This window comes from Nothoprocta perdicaria, unplaced genomic scaffold (assembly GCF_003342845.1).
Source record: "Nothoprocta perdicaria isolate Ctin4 unplaced genomic scaffold, notPer1 scaffold_11, whole genome shotgun sequence".
Lineage (NCBI taxonomy): Eukaryota > Metazoa > Chordata > Aves > Tinamiformes > Tinamidae > Nothoprocta > Nothoprocta perdicaria.
In genome coordinates, this window is record NW_020454205.1 from 2291457 (window position 1) to 2311096 (window position 19640).

Genomic DNA, 19640 nt, shown 5'->3' on the forward strand with positions numbered 1-19640 from the left:
ACATTTTACCTCAGGGAGCCCGATGCGCCTGTGCCAGAAACCTCCGCGGCCTATAACGCCTCCCATGAATTTTCCTACATAGCCACCTTATTAATAGAGAAAGAAAAAGTCAATCCAAGGCAAATCTTGTGCATTTATGCACTATGTAAAGGGGCACAGACGAGTACTAACCACCTTTATACTTTAAAACCAAACCTTTGCCCTCAAGGCGCCACCACCTTGAGTCCTGCACAGAACTACACAGGGAACCCCACTTCTACACCATAACCTCACACAGGCAGCTTCTCTATGAGAATATATGGGTCTTAAGTTCAAATAACATTTCCAAAAAGTTCATTGGAAATAAAAAGGTCACGTATTTCCACGATTACACAAAAGTATTTATGATATTTCAACAAATAGTCCAAAAATTAGCAAATATTTTCCCCTTCTTCTAAGACCTCCCTACATGCAGACACAGTCAAACTAAAAGCCAAATTCTCAATCCATGCAAAAAAAAAAAAAAAAAAAAAAAAAAAAGCCATCCTTTCACCTCCAATCAAACACACACATACACAGGAGCTCAGGCGTCACAAGCTCCCTCCTTTCGCCACCTTTCTCCTTCCTACCACCTATGGAAAGGACCTGAATACAGGTCAAACCTTAACGTACATTAACACAAATGCGCACCCTCATTTTCTCATTTTCAACGTGTGAGCTCAGCATCTCTGCCCTCTGAAGTCACATATGAACCTCCTCCGTGACTCCACAGAGCAGGAGGTTCCTGTGGGAATTGCCATCTTCTTGTCCCAGCCTTTYTTGTATTAGGACTGTGATGAAAAATTGTCTGAACAGAACAGCCCAAASAAGCTCTCTATAAGGGATCAACAGTAGTTAATGAGCCTGTATCTGCAACTACGCTACCTATGCTACATTCAGCTTTCCTCCCAATAGATTATTTACTTTTTCACATAAAATAATTTTGAAGTGTAGCTTTAGATACGTCTAGAAATAAATATCATGCATCAACCCCAGSCCTCAAGTGAATCCGTGGATCTCTCTTCCACTCCCGTCTCCACGCTGCCTAAGAAGTCACCTTGTCGCAGGAGGTTTAAAGAAAAGCACTGCTTTTCCTCACCCCCATTAGCTCCCTTAGGTGACTTTCAGCCCCAGTTTCTATCCATGCCCCTGATGTTCTCACAGAGCATCAGGAAGATGCCCAACAGCATACGCAGTTTCAGGGAAATGTCTACTCTGCTATTTTTGCAGGTTGAAATTGCTCTACTGCTGATGGTAGGAATGGGAGTGAGTTATTACTCAGTTATGAAATCCTCTTTCTTTCAGGGCAGAAATAGAAAATATATGAACAGCCCTATACCATTCAGAGGTTTGCTGAGTATGCCTATGGTCCAGCCACGTGCCATAGCGTATATATAACATTACAAGTCTATAACATGCTGATGTTTCTGATTAATTTAGGCCTACTRCTGGGTCCTGAAACCTAAATTCTCTTGTTTTCATCCATTTCTCCACACAGCCCTGCTTGGAATTCAATGCCAAAGACTCAGAATTAAYCAGTGGATCATGGGAGGCGCCGATCTTGTTCAAAACCAACAAAGATACAGAATACCTTGTCCCAAAGTTACCCACCAGCATCTCTGTCTGTTGGTGGCACATCAAAATATTTGGATTCTTCTCCTATTCAACACTGCTGTAYCAAAAATGTGATCAGGCTCCCTATGAAATCCCCTTACACGCTAAAACTTTAAAGATCAAATATTTAAAGAAAAGCTGGCACTCCTTCCACTCCCTGCCCTTGMCAACCAAGGCTCCAGAACCATGTGAAAGAAAGATGTAAATAGAGAGTTAGCAAAKCTGGGTACTATAATCCCACACAGGGTTAATTTTGCCCCAGAACAGGATGCAGAAGCCTGTCCCACCCATCCCATAAGCTACTCTACTCCTATTAAGAGTTATGGCACCTCCTTCTGTACAAACGTAGCTCTGTTTCTGTGAAACGTTATGTAAAGGATCGTGTCCCACCAGCACTAAAATAATGGGGCTTTTGCTTCCAAAGATAAACTCCCTACTCCGTACGTCAGATAGCATCTTTTCCCTGCACACTTCTGCATGCTTCGAGCTGGGTGTMAGCAGCCACGCAGCAGGAGTAGGAGCTCAGTGAAACCATGACCAACCTTCCCCTGCAACGGAGCTGCCACCTYGCAAGACCTCACTCCAAGGGCCAACGATCCAAGGCAAAACGGGAGCATATTCCACGTTTCCTCCTCCAGCTGCACCTCACAGGCTGCTGTGGGAGAACAACTGCGTGTCTTGCAAAGTTATTCTGACTTATACCAGTTGCATTTTATATCTGCAAGCACAGAATTAGGAGGTGTCTCTCTGCTATAGGATGCGTATGCTACAGCTACGCTGCTACAAATGTAAATGCAGCTACACATCCCACCATAGGGTGGTTTTAACAGCCCTCAACACAGCTCAACTAGCAGCAGTTTGCATCCATACCCCGCACCCAGATGCATGGCCAGATAAAATCTAGACTAAATGCTAAGCACTCAAAGGAAAACAAAGTACACACTGTCTATTAATGGCATGGGAGTTAGCACTGCCACCATGTAATCCGTGGTGAAAACATGATTTTTTAAAAAATTTATTACGATCTGTTTAAAAGTCATCCCTTTTAAACAGCATTGCACAATTTTCAGACAACTGAATCTGTGAAGGAAAAAAAAAAAGCCTTATGGCTTTGGCTTTGTATCAGGTCTTTCCACATTATTATGGTGCAAAGGCTGCATAAATTCATCTTCTAACTCTGGACATTTTTAAATATCAAGACAGTGGGTTTTTTTTTTTTTTTTTCAATCTGCAGCTAAGATTTCTCTACCTCCCTCAAATTTACATGCAAAACCAGAACTTATTAAGAAAAGGCACACATGGAAAGAGTGCAAAAATCAGCAAAATCCACCGAGATATTTTGTAGGCAATTTTGTCCTGCAAGAGCCCTTCCTTCCACAACCCCACCCGGGATTGCGGGGCATCACGGGCTGCTTCCCGGCCATTCATCCCCCCTTGGCTTCGGCGAGACCGGGCGCTGTGGGATCGCCGGGACATGGCACCAATCCTCCCTCCCGGAGACACGGAACTAATGGCTTGGAAACACTGACTCTCTGGGCTATATCTCTTTTGTACTCTCTATGTCCCTACTCACTTGTAAAGAATATCATGAAATACAGGAATTCTGTGTGAAATTAAATTTTATGACGGAGCTAGAGAAAGGGCGAGACAGAAATACCTGGTTTTATGGTAATAAAGGCACTCCTTAACCATGCTATTCAAAGCAGTTCTCACTAGTGGGCATGCACAGTTTTGAAAAGCTTAATCCACATTTCATCCTAAACGTCGCAGTTTTCCTCTCGTCTCACTCAMACCAGACCACAGCAGCGCTCCGGTGACAACTCCTGCAGTTGCTTTTACAAAGTCCAACAGCAAGGGCTTTTGGCCTCTTTCTAAACAATCATCATCACAAGCATACACTGGGATTTGGACAATTTGCCACTGTTATTTTAGTATCTGGAAATAACAAACAGCTTAACAGAAGCAGCTTTATATCAGCAAACTTTATAATAGAAGTACCTTTGGACAAACAAAAATAAATTCTGCAATTGCACAACACCAAACTGATGCCCTTGAGCACTTCATTAGTTCAGTGCCAGGGAGCAGAGGGGAGGACGGGTTTTGCCCTGAGGAGCAATACACTCGCACCAACTCTGAAGACAGGGACTAACCTGATCCTATCACACAAACCCAGTGTCGTGGTCCTGCCTCGGCATGCACCTATACAGCTCTGTATGGAACTGGCTTCACTACAAACCACTTTTAACTTTCCACAGCAGGATGAAACTCCACGGTGAGCGCTTACAGCAGAGAAATCTGTAATAACTGTCTGCTGAATTCCGCTGTAAGGGTGATATGGAGCTGCAAAAGAAGATGCCACTTTTCCTAGCAGATTCCGGCTCGTTCCTGAAGGGGAGCATGGCCAGAGGGCTGCTCCGAAGCCCCGGCAGCGAGAGGCCAAGGCCGAGTGTCCGTGCCGGGACAGCAGCCGCGCTTCCCGCTCCGTGTGCACAAATCYGGCCGGGGCATCGTTCCTGCCACTGGAAACCACCCGTTTCCATGCAGCAAGGGAGGTTTTCCCGAGAGAAAACGTTCCCCGAAATCAACAGGTCCTTCCTCAAAGAGCAAAATAAAAMCCCCACGCTTGATCCCGGGAGCAGATTCCATGTCCCTGTGAACACACACAAGTGACACCCGTGTCGGGGCAGACCGAACGCAGCTCAGCGTCGGGCTGTATTTTACGGATGGGGCTGTGTTTGCTTGATTTGGGTGTCTGGCTTTCTCGGCARTTAGTTGCAAAACACCTTAAGAGGCACTGCACGAATGACTGCTCCACAAAGCGCAGTTTGTATCTTATTGTAAAATATTCAGACACTCAACCCAAACAAATGGTGTCTGTAATAAAAATACTGCCATATATCTTCATTTGTACTAGAACAAATCAGTTTTATTTGTTCATTCTGTGTTTTAGTGTCATAGGTCTCTTAGAAAAGATAATTTATAATTCCTCATGCAATTAGATATGAAATTAAGCCATCTTACCCTGCAAAAGAATTTAGAATAAAGAGACCAGGTTCAACCAGTTCCACCGAAAATATTTTGATAGTGTCAAAAAAGACAGCATAAAAATCTTTAGTGTTTTAACAAATTAACACATGCCTTTTGGGTAAAGTACTGTACATGCTGTTAATCTTTTAATTAGGTTCTCAATTTCACATACACATTTATGGTAGGGGGGATTTTTAGTGATCAGAAAATGCAAATTCACGGTGTTGCTATGCTGCTTAAGCAGATATGTCGAAAAAAAAGAAGAATTAGCATGTGCAGCTCTGTTTAGAGGCGCTGTGACAATACTGCTACGTGCTTGTGACTGTGGGCCACACAACAGCGATCCTCACCACGGAGCAAAGAAACAAAGCTTCTACCTTGAGAAAAGACTTGTTCTCCGTGCCCAAGCCACAGGAAAAGCTAAGTTTGATGCCAGTGTACATGTAGTTTTTAAATCCACCTTGGATATTTAAAAGTATGCGATTGATGCTATCTACACAAATGGAGGCATAAATAGTGATGCCTGAAATACAACCCGTGGCAGTGTTCACAGAAAGCCAGTTTGCTCCCGCCGAGCGCTGCACGATGCTACCTAAGCATCTCCTTGCAGGGGCTCCAAAGGATTTAGCATCGCCTCTCGCTGCTGCTGTGGGCACCAGCAAGCCCCAAGCCCAAGGGCAGGAAACCTGCGAGGCGCCCAGCAGCCCCAGCGACATCCCTAGCAGGGACTTGTCCCTGTGGCCGTCAGAACCGTCCACCAGCTCCCACGTAACGCTTTTTGCTAGAAAAGGGAGAAAGGCCAGGATGTGGCTACGCAGCAAATATATTATAAAAACAAAATATGAAAGCAATTTAGCTGGAGCGCGGGCTGGCCCGGGCGCCCTGCCGCTCTTTAACCCTTTGCTGGCCACGGCCGCGGCCAGGTGAAGGGGCAGGTGCCGCGTGGGGGACGGCGACCGGCGGCTGCTTCGGCTCTGCGCCCCGTGGGAGCCTCCGAGAGGCTGCACGTACCTCGCCGTCCTGCGCCGGACCGAGGCGGCCTCCTCCAACCTACTCTGCTGCCATCTCCTAAACGCGGCGCTGCTTCGGTGCCCGATTCGTGCAAGCAAAACACAATAAAATATTATTTTAAATTAAAATGACTAAACACCATTTCCCAACTTTCCTCCCAAATGCCAGTGGTTCATGGGCTTGTGGGCTGAGCTGAGAGGTTGGGACGGGGGCCAACAACAGCAGAATTTATTATAAGCTGGTCTGAGTCCCTAATTGAGTACACGCAGGCCTTCTGGAAGGAGCTCCCTTTTTATTTCACCCCAAATTACTACAAGGGCTGTTAGGACAGGAAAGAGAAAAAAAAAAAAGAAAAAAATATTTGTGGCTCAATTTCCCCAGCATTTCTCCATTAGTTCATAAAAGTGGGGGGGAAAAAAAAGCGATTCCTGGAGGAGGGTGACACATGGAGAAGTCCGGTGCGGTGCCGCTGCCCCGGCACAGAGCCCGCGGGAAGCCGTAAGGGAGGGAGAAACGGGAGCACGGGCTCCCCCCAGCCCCGGGAGCAAGCGGAGCGGAGCCCATCCGACGGGAGCGGAGCCGATGGGAGYGGAGCCGGGAAGCAGCCGCCACAAGTGCTGAGCTGGTCAGGGCTCCCTTTGGTTACTCTCCTCTAAGCTGTTCAAACACTAATAAATTACCCATTTACTTATACTGCCCAGATGTTTGCCATCTAGAAAAAGAGATTATTATTTGTAGAAGGTTTTGTTCCATCGCAGGAACCCTGTAAATAATATATTGGGATCAGAGAGCCCACGCAGCACATGGCAGATTTTACACACAGCGGGGAGGAGAGAAGGGAAAGCGCCACCCTCGTCCCGTGCGACTTGGAAGCCACGTTTCAATCGAGGACGTCAGTGACCTGCTAAATACGACATTCTAGCCCTTCTCTATATGTCCTATTTTCCACAAAATCCTGTAGACCCTACAAATATAATCCCTAACTTTCACTGCTATTCTTTCTTACACAAGATTTCTTAAGGGTTTTGAGCAATGTTTAGAGGGAACTTTAGGGCTCTGACTTAAAACTGAGCTTTTAACAGCAGTGTCTTTCAAAACTCCTGTCCATTGGGCACTGAAACGCCTGTTAAATAGAAATAAAAATAAATTAAAAAAAAAAAAAGAGCGAGGAAGAGGTTTTCAACATTCCCAAATTCTGACATTTTCTCACGGTTCCGTAATTGACTTTCATTTACAGCTGTCGTGAAGTTTTGTAGGTTGGGCAAAGCAGATTTGCCAGTGAACGTCTGCATACRGGGAGGGAACTAAACATTCGAGCAGCAGTCAGGCTCTGTAGAATTACTGCTGTGCAATTAGTTGATTTGGGCCTCTGACTCTGCAGTGAGGAAAGCTCCAAATGGAAGCAAGGGGGCACAGGAGGATGGCTGCAGGTCAGCAGCTGGGGGCACCACACGGCCGGGGCCGCGGCAGGAACCGCCGGCTCGTGCCCTGCGCGGCGCGGCGCGGCCCGTCCCGGCGCGCGGCACCGCTCTGCTCCGGGCAGCCCGCGGCACAGCGGGCAGGACGCGCCGCTCCGCTCGCCTCCCGGCACCCCGGGGCGGCCTCCTGCTCGGCACGGAGGTGCCAAGGAGCCCGCGTTTCTCTCCTCTTCTGGGAACTTCCCTCTGCTTCTCCCTGCTCGGCCACCCGCTTGCTACACATTTGCTCCCCAAAACCAGGATCAGGACCAGGCGTGGGTGGAACTAAAGCCTTTCCCAGCTCAAACAGGTGACAATTATTCCACTCTATGTCACTGCTAACCAGTGCTTACAGTGCCAGAGCCGTGACAGGCGCGCTTGTCCCCAGAGGGCACGCGGCCACCTACTCGCCCCGCTGCTCGGCACGCTGCTGCTCACTTCACTGTCTTGAAAAATGAACCTGAGCATCTTCGGCTTCTCATGTGGATGCTGTAATTTAGCTGATCATAAGGCATAAAAGAGAACTAAGTGACTCTTTATCAGAGTATATTGATAAATAAAATCCATGCCAAGCATTAGAACACAAGCTGGCTTCTCCTATCAGCAGGAAAGACAAAGCAAATAGCTCTATTTTCCTCTTTTAAAATCAGCAAGCTGCACCTAAATAAATCCTTGTATCAACAATTTACCGGCATGCTTTTATCAACCCCGAGTAACAGATTGTAGCCCAGTATTTGACAAATCATCTCGTGAAGCTGAGCAGTCTCGGGGATGTGTGAGCAGGCAGCTCGCAGGCAGCCCGCAGCTCCGGAGCCGGCTGCACTCACCACCTCCACCTCAAAACCAGCAATCCCCACAGCTCTGCCAGCAGGAAGAGCCCTGGAGAACTTGTCCTCCACAGGGAAGGGAAACAAACACCCAAACAAGACATTTGGTAGCTGACAGATCTTGAAACTATTTTTGGCTTTTCTGAACTATTTCCTAGTGTAAAGCAATTGCTGCCTGAAGGAGAAAAACGCCAGTCTTTTATTCTAAGCAATTAAACAATTAGAGATTCATCTTCTATTTCCTCGAGCAACCCATGGAGCAGCAGATCGGTATCTGAACCTGCCTTTTTGCAGTCTGCAGTTCAAAAGCGCAGAGGCAGTTTCCTCCCCGCGCCGCCACCAATCCCCCGCGTGAGCCGACCTGCTCCTGGGGATTCTGCAAGCAGCGCTGCCGCGGGAGCCGCGGCTCCGGATCACCGCGGCTCCGGATCACGGCGCGGCGCCGGCCTCGCGGAGCGGCTCTCCCGAAGCCCGTTCGCCGGGCGCTGCCAAGAGCCGGTCCCGGCCCCCTCGTGCAGCGGGTTCCACATGTCAGCTCGCACGGCGCTGAGCGGCCGCGCTAACGGAGATGGATAGCGCTGTCACACGGGAAGCTGGCTCACCAGCACGGAAACAGTGCCATGCGCCGACCTTCTGCAGTCAGGAAAAAGCATCCCTGAAACAGCAGGAAATGCTGCTGTGTATTAAAAATAAAGCTACCTTCTCGCCTTGCTTTTATTACCCTGTTTTGCAACTAAACACACTGGAGCTGAGCACGAATTTTGCCTTTCCGCAGATCCGGAGCCGCTCTTGTGGAGCAGAGGCTGGCAGAGGAAATGAATCATTATCACCCCGTTTGGGAAGAAGTCTGTCCAAAAAGCCCTGCGCTATTAACCACTGCCTGGAAGTCCTGAATTGAACACTACTGCTGAACCACTTTTACTGTGGCTTCAGGTTCCTAGTAGTATGAAATAGCTCAAGGCAGCAGGTAAAATCCAAACCCTTTCCCCAAGCAGAGATACTGTTAAAATGCTCAAAAACTGCACCATTTATAGACGATATAGAAACAAAACTGAAAGTTACAGAATTCCCATCCAAACTGCATGCAATGAAATAATCTCCTCAGTGTAAGAAATTTTCATGAAATGTAGTTTGTTACAAAAAAAATTCTTCCACCCTTCCCCTTCTTGCCYTTAGGGTTTTTTTTCTTTTTTCTTTCTTTTTTCCTTAGCTGGTAGTTTCAACAGAGAGAGGAAAACTCTGTTTTCTTAAGTTTTCCCTGCTGCTGGAGAGTTGCCTCCAAGCACAAGGCACTGCAGAGCCCACAAATGGCTTTGCAGCAACGCATTAGGAAAGTCAGACCACGGAAATCAGTCTGCACTTCTAGCATTAAACTACATTTATATGCAAGCATTTATATGCACATATATGAGAGTGCATATGCATAAAAAGAGCTTRTATGTGTATAGTCTTTATATAAAACGGCACGTTTTATATACGGAAAGACTGTAACCCGCATGGAAAGACTGCACGCTGCTCAACACGGCCCCGCTGCAAGAGGGCACGGCAGGTACCCCCCAGCTGAACGTCTCGAGCTTCCACCATCTCTGTGAGGCYGCAGCTGCCTCGAGAGGCAGCACGGACGTGCCCTGAACGTGCTGCCTCATCACTGCCACCGTATGTCCCACCTGGGCCAGACCCAGCTAAGCCTTCCAGGCGGGCTACCACGGTTGGGGCCCTTGGATACCTAGTTCCAGCAAGGGCCACCACTGGTGTAACCGCCGTGCGAGTGGCGCCCGCTTTGTGCTTGCGCGGCACAGCCTCGGGCGCTCTCCGCCGCGAGCCGAGCGCGGAGGAGAGGGACAGGAACGTGATGGATACCTTGTGCCTGAGCTGCAGAGCTGTGGGAATACCCCAGAGCCAGGAGCGCTGTCTCCACCAGCTGGCTAAAGAGCACATCTTTGCGGACCAGGACGAACTCGGCGTGCTCTTCTCGATTATCGTAGTCAAGAGAGGCATCTGACTGCTCCACCACACAAAAGACGGGAATCATCAAACCTAGATGAGAAAAAGATTCAGAAAAGAAAACATCGGTCAGCAAAGAAAGGAACAAGAAGTGTGTCATACATCTCTGATTACAACTGCAAATTAAAACACCTCCTAGAAGGCTTGGTTTCGTGGAGATCTGCCTTTCTTCCCCGTGGGATAGCTTTTGTTTTCTTTCCAAGGGAAATACTGAAGTCTCATCACTTGACTCATTTAAAAACCACACTAATAGCTCCAGAGAATACAGTTTAGGAACAAATCACAGTCAGCAGGAGGACGAACCCAATTTCCTAATAAGACCTTTTCAACATTTCCAAGTTTTCTACCATTGTACTAACCACCCGTTCCTCCAGGTCGAGGTTTCCAGAACATGACACACACAGACACCTCCCAATGAGGGTCTCGTGCTGAGGGGCCAGGGAGGCTGGGGCTGCTCTCCTGTGCACACTTCTCCCCTTGCCAAGTCCCCATCATCTCCAGCAACAGAAACCCATTAATTGCTTGCATACAATTTGCTAGTCCCTGGATATGCTAGGGAATATGGGGGCAAGGTCAAAACTCCGTGTAAAGCTTTCCCACATGCACTGCCTAGAGCTGGCAATACTGCCACAAAGCTTACCTCGCGCTCCTGCTCTTTGAAATTAAATATTATCACTTCTAAATATAGTCACTACGAAGAATAATAGAGGAAATTGCTGTAAGGCTGGACACAAATCACCACATTCCTGGACTGGACACTTCTTTGTGGGAAAAAGAGGAAAAAAAAMCCCTACAATTCTCTTTCTGCCCCAAGTCTGCTGACTTGAAGATTTTCTCCTATCAGCAGCTTGAGGAGGGACCTGGTCCCTGTCCCTTCAGAGGAGGCACCTGCCCCAGGCCAGCAGCAGTGACACTGGTAGCAGCTGCCAAGGGACTTGGATCCTCCTCTCTGGGGTCTGCAGAGACCAGATTTCCTTAGAAACTCCCTGTGAGACACGGAGCTCCCCTGGGAGCAGYGACCTGCTCCAAACGCCACCTAAGTAGGTTAGGGCTTCGCGCTGATGCTGCCTCCTTTGCGCTCTCTGATTCGGGCCTAAACTGATGCATTTTGCAAGTTCAGGCAGCCCGTTTCTAACCCCCTCAGGACTATGTGGTGGAAGAAAATCCCTCGGTGCTTTCATGGGAAGTCAGTGTGAAGCTGCTCCTATTCCCACTGAGGTCAGTGATAAAATCAAAATCCCTATTTATTTATTTATTAAGTCTTGGGAGAAGATAAATAAAATAAAATAAAATAAAATAAAATAAAATAAAATAAAATAAAATAAAATAAAATAAAATAAAATAAAATAAAATAAAATAAAATAAAATAAAATAAAATAAAATAAAATAAAATAAAATAAAATAAAATAAAATAAAATAAAATAAAATAAAATAAAATCCTGTTTGTCCATATACCACTTAACTGGCTCAAAGGAATCTTAACCTCCCAGGTGACAAACTCCTGCTGCCGGTGTCCCGCTTGTCCCGGCGCTTTCCCGGGGCTGTTAACGCCCCAGCAGGAGGTGAGACCCAAATAGTGGGTGTGCGAAGGGCCTCTTGGCACCGCAGCGCGCGTGGGGGGACACCCGCGGGTGACAGCGACGCCGCAGCCGCCCCAGCTGGAGGCTTCTCCCGTGACCCAGCTGCCTTCCTGCCCTCTCAACCGGCTCGCAGGACCTGTCCGTGGTGGCCTTCCACACGGTCCCCCCTCCTGCTGCCCCTCCTTGCGGGGCCTCTGCTCCAGAGGCAGTTTTTGCAAGAACATCTCTGAGCTCGGTGACCCAGCACAGGTGATGATAAGCTGCTCTTAGCGCCTTAAAAACAGAGCAAAGGGCACATTACAACATCACTAACACCCTCAGGTGCCTCTTGCCGTAGCTTCTGGGACGGTAACACCAACCCCGCCTCGCCACAAACACCAGTAGTGCCATTCTTCACAATTAGAGCTCCCTCCTTTGCCCTCTATTTCACATTGGAGAGAGGCAAACTATAACTGATCCGGTAGATTTATTACCTCCGACTTCCCTGTTGGGTGACGTTATCGGGCAATCAGCTGGCCCTCTTTGGGCACCCTGAGGCACGGCAGACTATCAGACCAGCAGCAGGGACGACCCGCCTGGCTCTGGCTCTCGCTGCTAGGGTGCTGCACCGACCTGCACAAGCACCTGGCTGCTTCCAGGATGTCTGACTCCGTGCGGGAGCGCCAGCGTTAGGGGAACGTGACACGAGATCCCCATAAAGCTTTGGGGAGAGCACAGCAAGAAGCCCTCATATTGCAAGGGTTTGCAAGCACAGTTTTACTGCTGAGACTCTTCTGAGAAGCAGAGAAAATAAGAAGTTAAATATATACCTGAGAAACCTGTGTCCAAACATACATTTCCCCTCCGTGCCCAGACCCTCTACAGATATTTTCTGCCAGGGAGCAATTCCTTCCTGGAAACGAGGGGAAAAGGCAACGAACACCTCACTCGGGAAGGGAAAACCCTGTCCTCTCCTCTGCACAAAGCAGTCAAAACCATGAAGCCAACTAAAGGAATTATCAAACCCGAGCGATGCTGCTCCCCGGAYGATGTTCTTGCCTGAAAAGATTTACAAATAGAAGCTGCAAACTTCTAACCACCAACCAGAAGGAGAAGACAGGGCAGATATTTAGGGAGCCCCGCGCTGTTTCCCTTGCTCATTTTCCAAAGACACGCTGCCCGGGGCCATGCTGCAGAGCGTGTAATGAATCCCAAACTGTGAGCACCGGACTTCTTGCGTTATCCCTGCCCCATCAGCACCACGGAGGYGGCCCTGAGCAGCGAAGGGACACGGAGAGCCGAGGAAGGAGGAAGGCAGCGCCACAGGCAGCCGCCTCTCCAGAGGGAAAAGAGGGAGCGTGGCTGGTTTGTCCTAATAACCGGAGCGTGAGGATCCGCCGGCGACCAGGGGCACCCGTAACATTTGTGTCTTTCTAGATTAAAATCTCTTTCCATCAGCGCAAGTTTTGAGCCCCGTCTAGGTGTTATTTAATTTAATCTAATTTGAACAATTTCCAAACATCAGCTTGATTAATTTCAACAGCACAGTGTTGTGGAAAGATTTACTGTACAGGGGTTGTCTAGCAGGGAATTAATAAAGGAGCCAGTTCTTAGCTCTGAGTAACACGAGGCTTTAAGGCTTCCCGGATTTCTAGTGGGAATACTTCAGAGCACAAGCATGTTTTCTTCTGGGAGTGAAACCCACCAAAATTATTAAAAACGGAGATCAAATGGTGGTGTCAAACCCAAAGGAAATCATTCTGGAGTGATTTTTATCAAATGAAGAAGGGGAAAATAAAGCCTGCGTAGCTGCTGTTGGTTGTGCTTTGTTCCGAGGGGCGCGCGGAGCCGCCAGCCCCGGGCGCGCCCACGGCCGGCTCGGCAGCGCCCGCCCTTGCCCGGCGATGGGCGCGCTCCTGCCGGGGCAGCTCTCCCCAGCGCACGCGGAACGCGCTTCCCCAAGCCCCTCCGGCCTCAGGAAATGTAGGAGCTCCCACGAAGTCTCCATGCCGAGGGCCTCCAAAGCCCCGGGGAAGCAGTGCCAGGGCCGCCTCAGGGCCAGGACCTGGATGGCGGTTCCCAGAGCCAGCTGGAGCGGCACTCGCTCGGGCAGCGTCCGCTGCGGGAAGCGGCGCGGGCGGCAGCCCGGGCCTCTTGCTTGAAGTCACCTTGCTTTCCCTCTGCTCACCTCGAGCAGGCCAGTCTGCTGCTTAGCTCGCTTCTCCTCTCTCTTGCACAAATGTGAGAACTGACCCTAGATCGAGAGAGCTGCTTTAAAAGACACGGAGCATCGCCCGCTCGGCGCAGGAGGGCTCTGCGCGTCCTCCCCTCGCCTTGCCCCAAAACGATCAACTTGGGCCACTCTCGGTTCTTCAGCAACGCCCGAGCTTCTCCATCAGACACCCTACTCCCGTGCTACCCRAGTCCATCATGTTCTCCGGAAGAGCAGAACGCCCAGAAGAGCAGCAAACAAGCGGAGCRTTGGGGCCGGGCGCTTCCCCACCCAGCGCCAGGCTGCCCGTAACCCGGAGCATCAACCAGGATAGCGCACGGGCTCCTGGCACATAACCTGTTCACAGTAAACACGTGGTGCGGGGAAAGGGGCTGCCCTGCAGCCTGTCACCCACAAGCAGCGACTGCCAACAGTCGCTACGAGGCTGCAGGTTCATTGCGGCTGCACCCGGACGGCGCGGCCGGTTGTCACTCACCACCRCGCAAGGCTGTACGTGCACCCGGAGGGGAGGGTACAGCCAAGACAGGCACCCCGATCAGCATCGCCACAACTGTACTCTTATCCCCCCCCAAAGAAAGAAAAGAAAACCAAAAAAACAAGCAATTGGAGCAGAAAAAAAGTTTGGTTTGAAAATAAAAACCTTTCCTCCTGCCAACGCATCGGGCTCCAGCTTGTTGCAGGCAACACGCGAGGTACCTGACTCTGCACACAGCAGCACTGCGAGGCTGCTCAACTCCTCCTCGCCGAGCCTGTTGCAAATTATGTGTTCCAGGATGCAATTTGGTAAAGAAGGTCTCGGGCCACAGATGATTTTAATACAATGTTTGCCAAAGAAATAAACAAAAATAAAATCATGTTAAGTATTATTACTTTCTTAGGAGGACCAGAGGAAATAAAGTAAGGACAATACCTTTCTCCTCTTCAGTTATTTTTTCTGGCTCTAAATATTCAATAAATCTGCAGGCAGGAAATGCATTTCTACGCATGATATTTTAGCCAATGGTGAATGCAAACCACAAGATATTATTTACATCCTTCTGCAGCTTCCAGACCTTTCTGTGGCTTCAATTTCCCAACCCTCACCACTACCCCAGATCTCAGGAAATTTTATAAAGAAGCCATCACGGTCCCTGCAGATGTCCCCAGCCCCGGATTCTGCTCCAGTGTGAAATGCTGCTTCTCCTTCCATAGGAAATGCTCTGGGCCGCCAGCCCACCCCAAAACTTACTAGTAAGCTCGTAATTTCATTTGGTCAGAGTTGAGTTTCTCAAAGCGCCCCACAGAACGCAGAGCGTGGGCTCAGGACAGCAGAGAGGAGCACGGGGCCTCTTGCAGCACGGAGCAGCACCCCAAGGGGCAGCCCCGAGGACACCTTTCCCAAAGGAAGCAGCTGAGTTATTACAACTTGCTCCCCAGCTGAAAAAAAAGAGAAGAAAAAACGCCCCACAGCAGTGCTTTATAATATGAACTAATGGAAAATACACAGGCAGTGAAGGAAACCCTTTCAAACTAAATTGGTATTTAGAAAAAAAATTAAAAAGTCATCTTAAGCCATTAATTTCCTATAAGTTCTAGCTCTTGGTTTTGGTGACTTAAAAACAAGCTGAGGGGGCGGGAGGCTTTCTGGTTTGGGGGTTGCTTTTCACTGCAAAACCAATGGTGCCGGAGGGGCCAGGGCTCCCCGAGCCAAACGTCAACCCGCACCGCTCGCAAGCCGTGGCCCCTGGAACACCATTCAGGGTGTCACCTCTTTGCCCTGGGCCCTTCCCCGCTGGCTGCTTTGGAAGAGCACCCGCGGCAGCTGCAGCTYGGGTGCGAGGCTGGCGCAGCACGAGGGGGGACAAGCCCTGCCAGGCACAGCCCCACAGCCCGGCCATGAAGCTGGGTGGCTGTGGTGGAGGCCTCCACCCTGCTGCGCTTCCAACAAGGGGGCGGCTACCACTAGGGCAGCAACACTTACAACACGCGGCATTTTTCTGGCGTAAAGAAGCCATAGAATCTTCCTCCCATCTTCAGGAAAAAGATGGATGGAGATAAGGAGTCATAGGTAAGAGAAGCCACCTGCTCATGCCCTTCTCCTGGGAGCGCCGGGCTGCTCCACTGCATCTGCTGGACGTGTCCGTCGCTCGCGACCTACCACGCTCCGCACCGGGAACCCGGCCTGGCCACGGCAGCCCTGCTGCAGGGCACTGGCCTGCGAGGGCAGGAGGTGCCCGTGGGACGGCGGGCGGGAGGTCCCTGCTGCTCCTCGTGGTGCCCGTTTGGCYGGCGAGAGGAACGTGGCAGCGGGTGGGAAGGGGCCGGCTGGGCAGCGCTCCGGCGCGCAGAGCGGCCCCGGAGGGCAGGCGGCCCCGGCCAGCGCCGCGCGCTCGCTCCGACAGCTCGGCCAAAGCAAGCAGATCGCATCTGCTCTCCAAAGGCTGAGCTGGCTCCCGGGCCGCTTCCGGCTGCCATTCCAAAAGCTCATTCACAAAGCTGTCCGGCACGGCGCCGGAGCCAAGGCTACCGTGGGGAAGAGCAGGGCCCGGCAGGCGCTCGCAGCTCCGGCGCTCGGCTCCGGAGCGGCCGCTTCRCTCGGCCTCGCGCTGCGCCTCTCACACGGCAGCACGGCCTGCGGCTGCTGCCCGCCACGGAGCTCACCACGGAGCTCCCCYGGGCACAAGGGCTTGCTCGGAAGCCCGGGATGACGGTCACCAAAGAGCGTGTTCTTTGGTGACCACGCGGAGCCCAAGCCGCAGACAAAGCCCTGCTGCCACTGCGTGCCCGCTCCTAGCGCCCCTGACAAGTCCACGCTGCAGCTGCTAGCTGGAGCAACACACACAGACACACACAAAAAAGCCCACACTTCTGTTCCTCTGCATTTTCTCCAAGCCTAAAAAKTGGTAGGGTGTATGACAGGTCCACCTCATTTTTCTTAATGATGTTTTTATTATTCTTTCACTCAATTAAAGCAGAAATGGATATTGCATCTTCTGACTGTATAATTGTTATTGTAATCTGTTTTCGATCACTGCTTGGGAAATGGGTCCAAAACAACATAAACTATCCCCAGCCTCAGAATACAAGTCATTTTCTTTTACTACGATACTTAAAGAGACATCTATCATGTTGCTCTGCTAGCACGTTCATATTATGGTGAAAAAAGTTGTTTGTAAGTTGGGAAAAGACATTATGAAAAGCACCTTTCACTTCAAAGTATTGTATAACTCATAATTTATAACTGCGTTTCTTAATAACCATTCAAAAAATAAGGCTGGAAATTGTGCACATCTAATTTTAATATATAAATAATGGAAACGCATATAAACCAAGATATGCTCAAAATATGAATTTATATTACTCTGGATAAATAGTCTGGTTATAGTTTTGAAAATGACGTGCTTCATTTCCAATATATGCCCRTCGGCTAAATTTATGACAAAACGCTCTCCGTGAGTTTAGATTACTAGGATGGTATTTTATTTAAGTTTCCTCACTAATCTGAAGTTTCAGTCCAAATATAGAGCAAGTCAGCAACTTCTGGAGAGCGAAGTGTAGGCGAGGCACAAGTAAAGTCAGAGCAATCCAGTGACTTCTCTACATTAGACAAATTTAAAAGGAACATCTTTAAAAAAACTTTTTTTTAAAAAAAATAGAAAGAGCAAGAGAAAGGAAGGGAAAGAAGGTAACCTCGAGGCAACAAAATGCCCTCCACGTCTCTTGCCAGTTTTCCTGCTTTCCGAGAGGTTTCCTGTTCACAGAGCGCCTCTGCATCGTGGCGCTTGYCTTTAGGGAAGGCACAAGGAGCGCGTTCACGGGGAGCCGCTTCTGCGCGCGCCGCCAAGGCGGCGGGTGTGCGGCCACCTCCCGAGCAGCCTCGGCCTCGTGTGGCGCACAGTGGGACGAGTTGTTGGCATGAAGCTCCTTGGGAGCCCTCCTGCCTCGCTGGCGCTTCGGGCCGCGCTCGGACCGCGTCCCGCCGCGCTCCCCTCCGGCACGGGGACGCCGCTCGGCGCTAACCGACCCACAAGCTTGCGGCTACGGGCCGGGCATCTCCGACCCACCTTGTTTGTGAGGCTCTGTCTGTTCCCTTAGAAATCGCATAAAGCTGCTGACAGTCCTACCTTTTCCTAACATCTCTGCATACGGCTCTGATGACCACCAGCATTTGACAGGAAATGCAGAAATCTGTCTTGAATGGAGACACGACCTCTCCGCTGGCACCCAGAGCGAGGGGACGCAGCGCCCACATTCAGCCTTTTACACAGACCTCTGCATTCCTCATGCAGCCTCACTGCAAGCACAAGAGCCTCCTGCAAGGTTTTGTAGAAGTCTTCATATAGATGCAGACACTTTTGTTGCTAATACCCTAAAAATCAGAGTAAAATTGCACCTAAGAAAAAAAAAAGGGGGGGGAGGGAATAGCCTTTCAAACATTACGCGTAGGGATTTCATAATAGCGGCAGTACCAAATATAAATATATTGCCAAGAGACAAATGCTGACACTCTGGTATATTTGTAAATAGGATTAATTTTGGTTTGATGAATGCACTTAAGCTAACGCCTTTAAATCTTCGGGGGATATTGCCAGAGCTCCTAGAGGTATTTAAAAGGGAAAAAAAAATCATTACAGTACTAGTTTCTGCTACAAGAAATTCTCTGTAGCATGGGAAATAYAATTGAGATTACAAATACCAAAGGGATTAAGTATTTTCCCCTGGTTAATATTTGCATCAATGCAAGCAACGGCAAGCGAGCAAGGGCAGGCAGGAGCTGCTAGGGATGCAAGGGATGCGCTGGTGCAGAGAAGGAGCTTCGCCAAGCAAGCAGCAGCCCCACGGCCCTGCGGGCGCCGTGCTGCCGAGCGGCTCCGCGCAGCAGCGCCCAGCTCGGCGCGGCCCCGGCGCCTCGCAGCGCAGCACACCGGGCCCCTRTCCCCAAGCACGGCCGTACTCGGGGGGGAGGCAGCCACCCAGGGGCTCRAAATGCTGCCAACTGCGGCGTTAGGAACGCAATCTTGCCATACTTTACCAATTTGGGGTTATTTCTAAGGTTGAAAAGAGAGATGGGAGGCTGCTCAGTCACCAAAATAGGAGTTTTCCTTAGCAGGTCACACAGGTGTTTTGCAAGTTTAATACATGACTGCAGTATAACAGCCTTCACCTGAGAACACYGTGGATGCCACTTTGTATCAGCATCCTCCACGTCAGCGCGAGGGCAAAACCCSCATCGGTCCAACTATCACAGCTCCAAAACTACTGCGGCCCCCTTCTCACCCATYCACCAAGACATCTTTAAGAAAAGCAGCGATAAACGTAGGAAATCTCAAAAATAAATACTCAGAGTGGTCTCTGTCAACAGCATTCAAGTCCAAAAGCACATTTCCAAGGTATCCCAAGGCGATACCACCCGAGATGCCGCGCTGCAACCTGGACACTTGATGTACGAGTTGCGCGTTGGCCCCACGGCTGCGTTACGAGTCCCTGGGCTACTCCTCTTCTGCTTTCAGGTCTAGATAACACTGGTCTAGTTAAAACTAGTCTAGATAAAACTATTCAGCAGAGTAAAATAAGTCAATCAGAATATCCAAGTGTCCTGAAAGTGGTATTTGGGAAAGAAATCCCCATATCTCAGCTTTAAGCATGTACGCATAACAATGAAAATTAAATACTGCTTTTCTTCCTTAGATGATGCTTGAATTCTTCATTTAAATCCCAGGTGAGAAAGACAGGGCCATTTAATTTCTTGAAAGCAGGTTTCCTCCCTGGCATCTTTACAGGTTTTAATACAATTTTGCCATTTTATTTGGGCACAGAAACAATTGTGGGGAGCCGCTGACAGAATCGCCCTAATGGGAGCTCTCAAATAACCATCTATGATCGACAGCAACTCTGCTCCCATCTGTCCCAG

At 49.6% G+C, this 19640-nt stretch overlaps 1 protein-coding gene across 1 annotated transcript in view; it reads right to left on the bottom strand.

The window, feature by feature from the left end:
- SATB2 (SATB homeobox 2) overlaps nucleotides 1–14186 on the bottom strand; it is an 80110-nt gene extending 65924 nt beyond the window's left edge. The window contains exons 1-2 of the mRNA XM_026048242.1: nucleotides 14171–14186; nucleotides 9815–9991 (exon numbers count right to left, since the gene is read on the bottom strand). Of these exons, the coding sequence (XP_025904027.1) occupies nucleotides 9815–9991; nucleotides 14171–14186 (193 nt within the window). The remainder of the gene's footprint in view (nucleotides 1–9814; nucleotides 9992–14170) is intronic.
- Nucleotides 14187–19640: the final 5454 nt, after the last annotated feature.